Here is a 13,736-nt window from a genome sequence, read left to right on the forward strand (position 1 = left end):
GAAATACTACTTAATGTATGTGCACTGGTGAAAGATTTACTTTGCCCTGAAGAGGTAAAAAAGCAGGAACTTCACCCCTCGACCAGCTCAGAGCCGCACACTCTTCCCAGGGAAAGCAGGTCCCCCTTCCAGTTACCAGTTCTGGCCCTTGCTCTGTCTGTCTTCCTGAATGTGACACAGAGGGACAGACTAACTGCATAAGACACTTGACATCCTTAGTCATGCCTTCTCTTCAGACGGGCTTAGCCTTTCACATTTTACACTTATATGCTGGCTTTGGCAACTGGCCACAGAAGTCATTTTGCAGAGAAACATGTTGTATGGTTATATAAAAAAAGTCTTTGTTCTCAACAAGGAGTTTTGTAAAGAAATCTGCTCAATTTTTATATATGTATTGCAGAGAACAGAAGCATAAAGCCAACTAGGCACAGACAGTTATAATAAAACCATGTTATTTTTGTGGAAAATCTCTATGTTGCAATTAGCACAACCTTGTTTCTGGAACTTACTGTCTCGCAATGACGCATTTCTATTTATGCTGGCATATGAACATACTAAGCTTCTTTATTTTCATTGTTTTAGCATAATACAATTTCTTGATTCTATCACTTCTGCCCAAGACGGCCCATAAAATATTTTCAGGTCTAAAAATATTTCATGCCAAAAATATAAAGACTGACAAAACAAGTCATATTGCAACACAAAGGGCACATAAGGTAAAGCCTGACACTAATCTTGGATAGAGCTTGCAGTCAGGACTTCAAAGTTGAACATACTCTCCACCCCCTCCATTCCCCCACCACAAAAACAAAGAGATGCCCCAAGCCAAAAAAGGAAAGTGAAAAGCAAGAAAAAGAAATGGAAAAACCACAACCCCACTAACAACAGAACACCATTTCTCTTTGTAAAAATTATTTTTGTTCAGAAGGGCACTGTCAAACTCCAGGTATTTGTCTTTATTTGTCATTATTATTGCTTTAGTCAATTTACTGTAGAGCTAGTTGTAAAACGGAGAGCTCCTAATTCTCAGAAATGGTAGAGAACTGCCGTTTCTTCATCCATAAAGCCTTCAGAACAAAACCTGAAGTAAGCACTGTAAATGGACAGACAAGCTTATGACAAATCAAAAGTGTGGTCTCACCTGAATGTGACAAATTGCCATGTAACAAGTAAGTCTACCATATTCAGCCATGCAAACAAAATCAGCTGATATTCAGCATCCCATAGTCTTGTCAATGGCAAAGGAGCAGTGCCACAGAAGGAAGGCAGGAAAGAAAGCATGTGAAAAACAAATCGCTTTGAAGCAGCACTTCTCTACTTCCACCCATTATGTCAAATAAACACAAAGTGTCTCTGGAAGTTTCAGATATCAAGAGGGAAAATTAGCAAATTTGAAATCATAAAGCTCCAGAGCGGGGGCCAGGGGTTTTTTCTTTCAGACGATGTAATAGCCAGCAGAAGGTGACATTAAAGGGCAGGTAGTAAGGGCAGGAGGTGCTACTGAGTGAGTGCAAGACGGGCTCTGCAAATGCTGCGCAGAACCTAGAAGGGAAGCTCACTGGAATGAGTCCTTCCAGAAACTGGTCACTACCAAGTATGAAAACAGAGTTGCCTAGGATCACAAATCCAGTAACTGCAGTTGTCACCGTCTATCACGAACTAGCAGTCTACGTCACTTCAGAAGAAGTAACAGAGAACTCAGTTGAAGCAGATTCTTGCAAAACAGAGCTATGTTGCTGCTGCTGCTGCTGCTCTGAGAGGCCACACAGACTGTGTGGGCTCCATAAAAAGCTGGACATGAATGGATTACACCAAGGCAAGTTAAAAAGGGCTGACTCACATCTTCTTAGCCATACAATGTTAACCAGCCACATATATGATCTTCCTCTTCAGTCAACATTCATTATCTTTGCAACATTTGCCATGTTGCAAAGCAGTCCCCGAAAAGGGAGAAGAATCAAATTCACATGAACTGGCATGGAGATTATGCATAGAGAATTCAGAACTACAGCAAAACATAATTTACACTTTGCCAGATGATTTAGAAACAACGGATATGCTTCATTAATGCCTTTTCCAAGGGGTAGATCAGTAGAATACTCACACTGACAGTTGTTAAGAGATGGGACAAAGGGCACCTTACATCTCATGGAAAAAAAAAAAATACTGTCTGGTGGCAAAAAAATAAAATAGAGAAAAATCAAATCAATATTGTGTTTTCCCTTGTCTCTAAACACACCAAAGCTTCTAGATGATGAAGGAACTTCACTGCTTAGGAGCTCTACTTCTTGGTTGCTGATCTGTTCCTTTAACATATTCCAGTTTGGATGTTTTACAGCCTTTCAGTAAAAATGCCCATCTCTATTAAAAATACATCCCTTTTGAAGACAAACAAAAAAGGAAGTACACCCCCCCCCCCAGATTTTACTTCCATCTGCTGTTTTGTACAGCTAGTGGAATGTGGCAGGAGCCTCTTTCTTACTTTGCTCCTTTGCTAACAACCAGGAAATTTAAAATGCTCCAAACTTCCATATTAGGCCAACAGGGAAGAAATCAGCCATTGAAACGCTCTGGAAAGGCTCATAAGACATGTCTGTGCAGCTTACTTGTCATTGCAGCCACTGCTGATTTTCAATTATCAGAAATGTATTACAATTACTAATACTCAGCGATAGTCTGGCACTTGGCCAGGATGCCGAAAGAACTGTAAATTGATGCTTACTTTAAAATATGATCAGTTCTGCCAAAAAGTGCTCTGCTTAGAGAATTCAGCCCCTTCCATATCCTGGATTTTATGAGAATGCACACAAAGACACTGGGTGATTCAGGAAAATAGTAAGGGGATGGCATCCTCCAATCTTCAAAGCCGTCATTTTTAAAATTAACAGCGAGCAGCTGGAAGTTGTCTTTCCCCACCAGGTGCTCAGTCTGCTGTACAAAAGTAAAGACAAACCTCATTTGATACAAAAAATATACAACTGGTGGAGGAATTATCTTCCTAATTATCTTCCTTTCTAAGAAGGGCTGGTTCTTGGCAGGGTAGTGTAAGCATTCTCATAGTCCTATCACCCAGACAAACCAAAGTTGCAATATCTAGCAATTGACTTTTCTTCACTGATGAATCATCTTTAAATAAAGAAAAACCCCAAAGAGGATAGGGACTGGAAAGCAGTACACCTCAATCTTGCTGTTGAAGCTGGCAGGAGTTCTTTACAGGGTATTTTTGAAAACCAGGGGAAAGAGAAGGTAAAAACAGTAAGAACTGAGCAGCTTAGTAGACAACTACTATTAGTTTAAACAGTAGCTTGCAACAAGTTTAGGAAAAAAAGAAGAGAGTACAAACAAAACTAAGTTCATACACCACGTACCATTCTTTGTTCAGCCCACATGTTATTTCCTCTTGGCACATGTTAAGTGCATGCACTCCATATACAAACCACATGATAAAATGAGCAGAGGGATGTACTGAGTCTCTATTACTTAGACAAACATCAACTGAGGGAATTCTGTGGTGGTTAGACAACAAGGTTAAAAAAATATATTTCTTAGGATTCCCGAACCAAAGAATCAAAAAATAACTATGCTATTTTTCTTTTCTGGTTAACCTTAAGTAGAAATGAAGGGTTTATGTTCATTTCTCATATGGACCAAGACATCTTATTTTTGAGCATGTTTATTCAACAGATAAGTTCTTTACAGCACAGCATGTATTTAAAATATCACTAAATACAGTTTCTAAAATTATGTCAACTTAGGCTTTTTTGTTGAGACAGCATGACTCAAAATTCAAATTACTTTATGGGAGGATGAATGAATGAGATTTGACCCAGAGCAGATGATCCCAGCTGCAGCCTCAATGTCAATTAAGTCACATTCACAACCGCACTTTATTTCTGACAGAAAAGCCTAAGAAATTCAACTTTAAGCTGGTAAACTGCAGGACAGTCAATACTTTTATCTTCACACCTGAAACTGGGGTTGGGTCCATTTTTTCTCAGCTTACCCTCACACACCTCTAAAGCTGTGATGGCCTCTTCAGTTCTACCTCATGGATGGGGTCCACCTACAGGACAAGTCTTCAGCTGAGTTAGTGACTTTTGACAGGCCTGACAGTTTGAAAGTTGAGCAAATTCTGGGGGGGACACAACAGGTGGAGGGAGAGAGAACAAGGTGCCACTGTAACTACTTTTACACTTTTGGGCTGTTTGTTTGAGGTTTTTTTAATCTAATAAAATACCAGCTCCACAGAGAGCTACCACTAAGGTTCTGTAAACCAGATGGCTAAGTGCTTTGAAACCTATGGAAATATTTACTCAGCTGGTTTGCTTTGGTTTTTGAGTAAGAAAAGTTCCACTTTTATAAACAGTCATTGCTTCTCATAGGCATCTTATTTTTGTAAACACTGTTTGCCTATGATTTACCCCTTCCTGTTCCTAGCCAGAGGAAATTTGGTTTTCACAGCCTTTTCCAACTGTTTAGGTTAAACACATCCCCTTTCTATATTAAGAAACTGTTTTCCAAGAAGAAACTGACCATCAGTAAACCCTATTTGCTTTAAAGAGTGAATATTTCATACTTGCATATGCATGAAAGCATATCTAGATTAATATATAATACTTCTATATATATGTATATAATTATAAGGCTCTATCTTTAATGACCAGCTTATTTCACCCCCTTTTCTTTCTTAATTCTTAAGTTATTTCAATAATAAATTTGTACATTTTTAACATATGGAAAAGTAAGCAAAGACCAATAATCTCACACTATGAGTCTCTGTGTGTTCATTCTGTCACGTGTACCTTGTTTCCTATGGGAAAACGCCCTATATGACATTTTAGTGCAGCTGAACAAATCTTGAAATCAATTCTTAACAGCTATGAAACCTTAAATTTGAATTCTGCAGCAATACCCTATTCTAAAAAGTAATTTTATAACAATTGCATATCTCCTCCAAGAGAAGAAACTTTAAAGACAGACTATGCATCACATAAAATACTGCACGCTACTGAGCTGATCCTGTCAATCCATCTGATTCTCAGAGGTCTGCTTTTATATAAGTGTTATCTCTATGATAGCTCCTACCAACTTTAAATAATGAGAAAATTTAAATTCCAGCTTCCAAGGAAGACACAAAGTAAGTGCCTTATTCTAGTCTAGGGAAGACCTAAGACAACGGATTATAGAGCTGAAACATTTTCAGATCTACAGTGGACTTTCTTAGTTTCTGGGAGAGAGAAAAGTTGCATTCCTAACATTAACTATGCAGATAAACAAATTACAATATGATTATTACTGTTATGTTTGAGAAACATAAAATAAAATATCTTATTGATCATGTAAAAAATCCTTCAAAAGGGCATGCATCTCCCCTGCTTCTGCAACTTCTCTTTCTTCTTCCACCAGCAGAATACTTGAATAAAGGTTCTCAATTGGGGGGTGAAATTCTTACCATTTGGTACCAGGAAATATATCACAGTCTTTCAGCTAAAACTATTGAGCTGGGAAAATCAGTGATAGAAATAGTATATGTCTCTACAAAAGGTAGCTTGACAGGATCATCACCTAAGTGAGCAGTTTTTGATGGGCAGTGGGGAAGAAAGTAAGCTCTTTCAGGAGATATGCTCCCTTTCCATATTTCACCACGACAGCTCCTGGGGACTACTTTTTCTTTTTATTAGTTTTTTGCAGCTGTTGATCCATACGCTACACCAGACTCTCACTCCATTAGTTTTATTTAATAGTTTACACTCCATCTACCATGCCTCTCAAAGGAAGACAAATCAAATAAGTACATTCTATTTTGGCACACCAGAACTACAAAAAAAGGCTTTAGTCAGTTATAAATAAAACAAAAGAGTTGATATCTCTGTAAAGTTAGTACTGAGTTTACAAGCTTTAAAGTACCTACCACTCAGTAGCACTCAGCCTTGGCTGATGTTCAGCATCTCATAGCATTTAGCTCTGGTGCATCTAATATTATTATAAGATGACATTACATGACAGTATTGCAGCATTCACATCAAAGGTTTCATAGTTGTTAACTGATTCCAGGACTCAGTGTTAGTCTAGCAGCATTAATAATGTCAATAAATACAGAGGGCATTTTCCTATGTGCATTCATGAAATTGGAAAATGCTGTAGGAAGAATACAGAAATCGGGAAGAGGGATGATAGAATCCCAACCACTCCTACTGCAAGATTATTTCACAGAGCAGCTCTTATCCCACACATCTTTTTTTTTTTTTATACTTTGATACCCCATGTAGCCAATTCCCAGCACACAGGTTGAAAGACAGACTTCTTAGTCATCTTTTCCTTTGGTCTCATATCTTCTGTTTTCCCTTATCTAGCAGTCCTACAACTACAAGTCAATCACTGTGTGTCCACACCAGTTATATTACCTAGCTATTACACACTATATACTGCATTTCAAGTATGTTTCTACATGTACTTTCTAAGATTTACTGATGATTCCTAACAGATTACTGTGGTCAGAATATTTTCATGGGAATTACAACTTTTTCAACACATGCCAGTTCATAAATTCTAAGATACGTCATGGATATGTACAGATTAAGGATATTTTTACCACAAAGGTCAAGAGGGAGCTTGGCATTAAAAATCTTCCTGAATATCATAGTAACAGTCTGACAATAGATATTTCTATACAATTCTATTTCCCACATATATTTACAGCAAAGAAAGGAATTGGTTTTGTTCAGTAAACTCCAATTGCAACACTACCTTTGGCTACTTTACAAGATGCAACTGGAACAAGGTGACAGAGGAGGTCTCTGTCCCCAAAACCCCTTAGTATAGTAACTTAGAACTGGAAGGACATCATTAGAAATTAAATAGTACAGAGAACAATAACGATATAAAAGGTAGGATCAGGTTAAATTCAAGCTATTCTCGTAAATGTTGGCTGAATCAGACCCATAGGCCAACACATTTTTAATTGAATTTCAGCACATGGATGAGTCTCAATTACTTGTTTTTACAGTTCCATATACAGTGGTTCCCTTAGTTTGTGAAATTAAGCAGTTAAGTGCCAGAATTTTAACTCTGCTATTTTAATATATAACATCGTGTACATGTATCATGATAAAAATAACATTTTTAACTAAATTATACACACAACACAAATGTTAAGAAAACCAGATATTTCATCAGAATAAATCATACTACTTATCAATAAATAAGAGATAAAGGTCCCTCCTTCATAATAGACTGATTGTTTGCTATTCCCAGGTACAGAGTGTAGCCACTTTAATTCATCCTCCAATATACTGGAGAAAGGGACAGCTGGTACCATTGCTCCTATGAAACCATTAAAATGCCAGAACAAAAATACTTTCTGCAGAAAAGACATTATTTTCTCTAACTTTACAAAAAGAATGGAAACAAATCTTTTTTCAATTAAAATTCAATAAATCCTAATTCATCAGAACAAAAAAATTACACGTGCTTTCTTAGAAAAACAGAAAAAATGCAATATGTAATGTAATACATCTCAATCTCTACCTCCTCATAGCTACAAACTATTTGTAATTTGTTCTATGTTGTGACCCTAATGGAAAAAACTCTCAATTCAAATAAATTAAAAAATCGGCTAAGTTATTAAATGCCTTGGGTTTTTTTTCAGACAACGTTCTCCAAGTATTCTTCACTTGTCCAACTGCTCCTCAGCCATCTGTCACAATAATCAAGATAAGAACCAGATGTATGAAGACTGGCTTGTCAAAGCAAGGAACTCATGGTGAAGTTCCAATGCAAAAAGGCCATATGTATGAGGTGTAAGCAGGGACAAGGTAACCAAGGAGTGATTTAGAAACACTACATGGGTATGTAAGGACTGTGTCAGGTTAAAGAAAGTTCAGTGAGAGTTAAGACTTGTATGGAATGTCAGGGGCAACAAGAGCAGCTTTTAGTGCTACAATATAACAAAAGGTCATACAGGGAAAATAGAAGCGTGTTGCTGAATTGGGCAGGTGATCTAGTGCCCACAGACACAGGTAAAGCTGAGGAACTCAACAGAGAGCTTGTTTCAGTCTTCACCTGCAATGTCTCAAAGGTATCTGGTGTTTAGCAAAACCATTCAAGAACTACCAGCTGTAGATGCAGCCTGAGTCAAGGATGACTTGCAAGACCTAAACCTATATAAACCCATAGGATCAGACAAGCTGTATCCAGGGACACCAAGATAATTGGCCACTCTTCATCTCTGAGAAGTCACAAGGATGAAGGAAGGTCCTCAGAAACTGCAGGAACATAACTGTGGGAACTACAGGCCAGTCAATCTCAAATTCCTGGGGAAGTTATGAATTTAGTCCTTTTGGAATGCACTTTTCTGGACATATGAAAGAGAAGATGAGCGAGAACAATCCAAGGTGAACTCATTCCTGACCAACACAATTGCCTTCTGTAATTAAATGACTCTAGCTTTAATGATGAGGAAAAGCATGGGATGTCATTTATTGCAAGGCTTTCAACACTATACCACTGCAAGTTAAGGTGTTACAGTCTGTCTCTTCAGGTAGGCAACAAGATGGGCAAAAAGCTGGTTGGATGATCAAGCTGGCTGAATTATCAGAGAGATAAATGCTTTACAGACCTTACTCTACCACAAGGCTAGTAACTACTGGAATATGACCAGGGCTGATCCTCAGGCCTGTTCTGTTTAGTACCTTAATCAATGAACAAGGGGAGGCATCAGAGTGGAGTCTGTAAAGTTTACAGAACACATTAAATTCAAAGAAACACTTCATAAGCTTGAGGACAGAGCTGCTGTCCAGAGACCCAGATGGGCCAAGAAGCCACTTCATGAAATTAAGCGTACACATGTAGCATCCTGCACTGGAAAACAATGCCATGCAATAATTCAGGCTGGTTTTAATTACAGAGAAAAATGAGTCACCCAAGTTTAAATGACACATACAGCACGAACTGTGAAGAAACTTTGCAAGCCTAGTTGTATTTAACTTGTATGGAATATAGTCCAGGTTACTATATAACAGCACTGAAAGAACTTTTTTCATATACCATTATGCATTAAAATCAGAGGTTTCCATGAACAGATTACATAATCGTTAGCCAGTTTCTGGAGAAGTTAATTTTTGAGCTTGCCCCTTACCTTTAAATGCAATGACTGGGTGCTCAGCTCTGTGGCAGTGGGTATCTTCTCTTGTCATTGGATCCAGTATTCCTAATACACCAAATCCTGCCAACAGCAGTGCAAGGAGGCAGCTTCCTTTCATGGTGGTCATGCTGTCCTCCACAGCAGTCACTTCTTTTAGCTGGCTACTTTTCTTGCACACATGTGGGAAAAGTGCCTGGAATATGCAAATAAATTACTCAAGCACAAGAGAAACACCCACAAAAAACAAACAAACAAACAAACAACAATCCCCCTCCCCCCCAAAAAAAACCCCAACAAACAAACAAACCAACAGAAACAAAACCCAAAAAAAACCCTAACAGTTTTTGATGTTTAAAACAAAACAACATCAGTTTTTTGGTTGTGTAGTATTTGACTCCTCAAAAGTATTCTATCAGCTACTCCTCTACTTATTTCATGAACTTATCAGTTACACAATTTAGGAATATTGATTTCTTTTATCACCCAGCAGGATTAAAAAACTGTTATTTATTCTCCCCTCTTCTATTTTAAAGTTTAATTTTATAATGTGTGTGGGAAAAGTAATGTTCTGCAACATTTTTTATTTTATTTAAACACAGCAAATCTATCTAAATTTGTGTTCCACATTCACTTGGCTCCACTGCCCCTTGATCTGCTTTCCTCAATGGAAAGAAGGTAAGGTAGGAAAGGAATTGCTCCTTCAAGTTACTGACTATTTCAACAGCCTTAGAGCATGAATTTTTTGCCTCTCCATGGAGAATGTGTAGCACAGCACAGAAAGCTGTAGGACAAGGTTCACCTCAGTGCTCTGATGAGGTACGATTGCTTTACAGGAGGGAGGGGCACTGGTTCTGACATCCCTATCTGTTTACCAAGACTGATGACAAGGTTGTGTATTGCAGATTTTTACACTGAAGACCCCTTTCTACTAAAATCCAGGCACCAGTCAACAATGGTTTTCCTTCAGTACCAGAATAAAGTTGAAGTTTCAACTCCCTGATTTTATGAAACATCCAATAGCTATACTTATTTTATAAGTAACAGAATATTCATGGTGTCAATATAATTTTAGACCCAATCCAATTCCTTTAGTTTTATCATAACAAACATTCTGAGCAGTAACAACCTAATGCTGTGATCCAAAAAAACTTCCACCACTAGCAGATTTACTGAGTCCCACATCCTTGCCTGCTGACAGCACACAGTTATGGGACATCACTGCCTTTCAGAGAAGACTGGTGTTTTGAGACAACTCCATAATGGCAGAAATGTCATTCTGCTAATTAATTGAGCAATTCAGGGAAAAATTATAGCCAATATTGAGTTCTAATGCATTTGATCTCACTGAACTGCATTGTGCTGCTTAATTATGTGGAAATTTTCTATTTGTGTAAAATGAACATCCTAAACACATGAAATAAAGGGCTGCTAATTAAAAAATACTGTACAGTAAGACCAAAGAGTTTTAAAAGCCCAGAAAGCAGAATGTTATTAAATGTTGCTCCCTAACATTACTGTAGCACCAGCCATCATAAGATGAACTGCTCTTCTCTTACCACTTTATTTTGCTTTCTTTAGAAGCCTTCCAGCTAAGACCTGGACACATCTAATCCTTAATTTCAACTAAAATAAATAGATCAAAGACATAAAATATCTTAATACATCTGAGCGGTACATCAATTTGATAGTAAATTTTATCTTCTCTAGTATGTTTAAGTAAAAAAAAAAAAAAGAAGAGAGGGAAGGAAGCTTCTAGGGAGTTAAATTCATACTCCTACCTTCCTTAGTGCATCTTATGATGTCATGTCTCAATATGCATCTGTCCCACAAATTGCTTGTAGCTCACAGCAGACAGTATCTGCTCATAGTAATTCTGTGCACTCACTTATATAGGGGTATAAAGCTCCTGTTCTAATGTTTTGATTGTTCATTTTCTGCAAGGGTGAGATTTTTAGTTTTATGCCCTATTATTATCCAAATTCAACCAGTTTATGTGGGTTATATCATAGCTAATTTATATTACTGACTTACAGATCATACAAGTACAATACTAACAGCTACTTCTAATTCAGGTTTCTGTAAGATTATGAACGTGCACTGAGCAAAATCAAGGACTGATACTGCATCACAGACTCAAAAAAGATGTTTTTCTTACAGAATACAGCAGAAAATATTCTAACACTTAGGAATATGGTACTTCCCCTTTAAAGAAGTACAAACTTTATTTCTTTTTATTTGAAAAGTCTCAGAAATGCCCCTAAATTTGTGAATATAATGGATATAAATTAAACAAGAATAAAACGAAACATTTGTACTGGAAGCTCAACCTTCTCTGTCTCCTTGGCTGTAAATGAAGACCCATGATCTTTATGTAACCAGGCTTCTATACCCCAGCCAAGTTTCAAAAAACAGCTCTAACAGCAAAAACAAAAAGAATCCTGCTTCTCCAGAGATAAAGACCAGTACTCTTCATACAGATACTGTGTCTGTACATATCTATGGACCCCACAGTTTCCATTATAAAAAGGTTACTGACTTTCATGGGACTAATCCTGATATTAATAAGGACTAAGATGTAAATGTTGACAGGTCTCATGTCTTATATCCTGCAGGTATTGTGATGATTTCATCTATCCCCTCTGTGCAGAACTCAGAAGTAAAGACTCCTTCACAATACTTTTCCTCATCCTGTAAATCCAAACAGCATCCTTTGGAAAGACAGACTACATATATGCTATAGTTAGTCTAGTTGTTTACATCTATAGTCATGCTGTGGGAGAATTTGGGGGTCAAAGAATATTTTTCCTACCTAGCTGAACTCCTTCTCTTGCTGCATGCATCTCACAGGGTAAAAATGAAGGCAAGAAACACTCCTTTCTCTCAATCAGAATATCCAAAGATAAGGTTAGACTTTGAAGAAGAGACAAAAGAGGATGTGAATGCACTCCTGATAATATATCTTAGAGATAACAGTCTTGGGTGACATGGTCTAGGGTGAGGCATCCCTGCCCATGGCAGGGGGGTTGGAACTAAATAATCTTCAGGTCCTTTCCAACCCTAACTATTCTATGATTCTATAAGTGTTTCTCTCTACTTTGACCTCTACCCATTTAAACTAATAAAATGGCACAATACATTTAAGTGTATTAATTATTTTAGATGTATTAATTTAAATGTATTAAATACATTGTGGGGAACAGCAAGCAGAAACTTCATTGCAACTATTCAGAGGAGTCTTCAGAGACCCTAATTGGACAAAAGAACAGTAAATCAAGGTAGCAGGTAGAAACATCATCGCAAGTTCTCACATGAGAAAAGGGCAAGCTTTAAGTTAGCTGAGCAACTGGAAGAAACAGGAATTCACTACCCACTTCATTACACTACAGCATGCACAGAAGGAGAAAGAAAAAGTCTGGAACTGCACTTAATACGCTGCTAGAGTAAAAGTAAAAATGAAAACTCCAACAAAAAAAAACAAAACCAAAAACCTTTAAACATGTACCCATTGCAAAAGCAGATGAACAGACACCTTAGAAAAGCTTTCAAAACCAAATCCTTTCCCTCAGAATTTGCAGGAGTTAGATTTTTCCCTTCTGCACACTGTCCAGTAAGGACTGCTGCACAAGTTCCATCTCTGCCTGAGACACTGTCTGCAAGAGCAAACCCATGGAGACAGCACCTTAATTTTGTACCCATGCGTCTCTGAAACACTGCAACTGAAGGTCAGAAGTCTTGAAGCAAGCAAAGAAGTCTTTGCTGAAATAGGCTCTTGTCCTTACTGAAAGGGCAACTGTGCCAAGAAGTGATGGCTAGCCTGGAGGGCAAGACATAAATGCCAAGAGAACCCTAAACATGAAAAGTTTAGGCTAGTTTCCTTGACTTCAGTGTAATTTCCATATGCAACTCTATCTCAACAATTAAATACAATGGTGAAGTCACAACTCTTCAAAACATACCCATTATAGTGACACGGACCATCTTTTTGACTACTATTTTTGGGAACTAGCACACTGACTTTTTCTTTATAGCACAGATCTTTAATCAGACTTCTGACAAATTGCATATGAAAAGTCTAAAACAATCTGAGGATGCAAAAAGAAAAAATTAATTATAAAATGTAACATATTTGGACTTGATGATGTTAGAGATCTTTTCCAACCTAGTTGATTCTGTATAATTTTATTTCTATGCATAAAGGGCCTTGTGAACTTATTCTCACCCTCGTTCACTTTTTTTGATCTAGCTTGCCTAGAAGAAATATGAATGAGGCCCATTAGGTAAAGTTATTATGTTTTTAGAAATATAGCATTTATTTTCTCTATCAACAGTATTTGATGAATAATGATTTAAAAAAAAGAACAATTCAAGATTTTCTTATTTAGCTGAGCCAGCAGAAGATACTTATTGCTAAAAAGAAAAAGTGTGAAAAGCTAAGCATGCGTGGCATGTAACTACTACTGTTAGGCCCAAGCAGGTTAATTTAGAGACTATTGCCTCCAGGAGCCAAAGTCATATATTAAAAATGAAATAATCAGGATGTCAATATTTCTAGATTGGTTAAAATACACTGTGTTGGAAGTACAATTTAACTGAA

At 37.3% G+C, this 13,736-nt stretch overlaps 1 protein-coding gene across 1 annotated transcript in view; it reads right to left on the reverse strand.

Moving 5' to 3' along the window:
• Positions 1 to 9,321, reverse strand: part of SEMA5A (semaphorin 5A) — a 223,148-nt gene extending 213,827 nt beyond the window's left edge. Inside the window, exon 1 of the mRNA XM_034062463.1 lies at positions 9,137 to 9,321. Coding sequence (XP_033918354.1) covers positions 9,137 to 9,269 — 133 coding nt within the window. The 5' untranslated portion in view covers positions 9,270 to 9,321. The remainder of the gene's footprint in view (positions 1 to 9,136) is intronic.
• Positions 9,322 to 13,736: the final 4,415 nt, after the last annotated feature.

This window comes from Melopsittacus undulatus, chromosome 1 (assembly GCF_012275295.1).
Source record: "Melopsittacus undulatus isolate bMelUnd1 chromosome 1, bMelUnd1.mat.Z, whole genome shotgun sequence".
Classification (NCBI taxonomy): domain Eukaryota; kingdom Metazoa; phylum Chordata; class Aves; order Psittaciformes; family Psittaculidae; genus Melopsittacus; species Melopsittacus undulatus.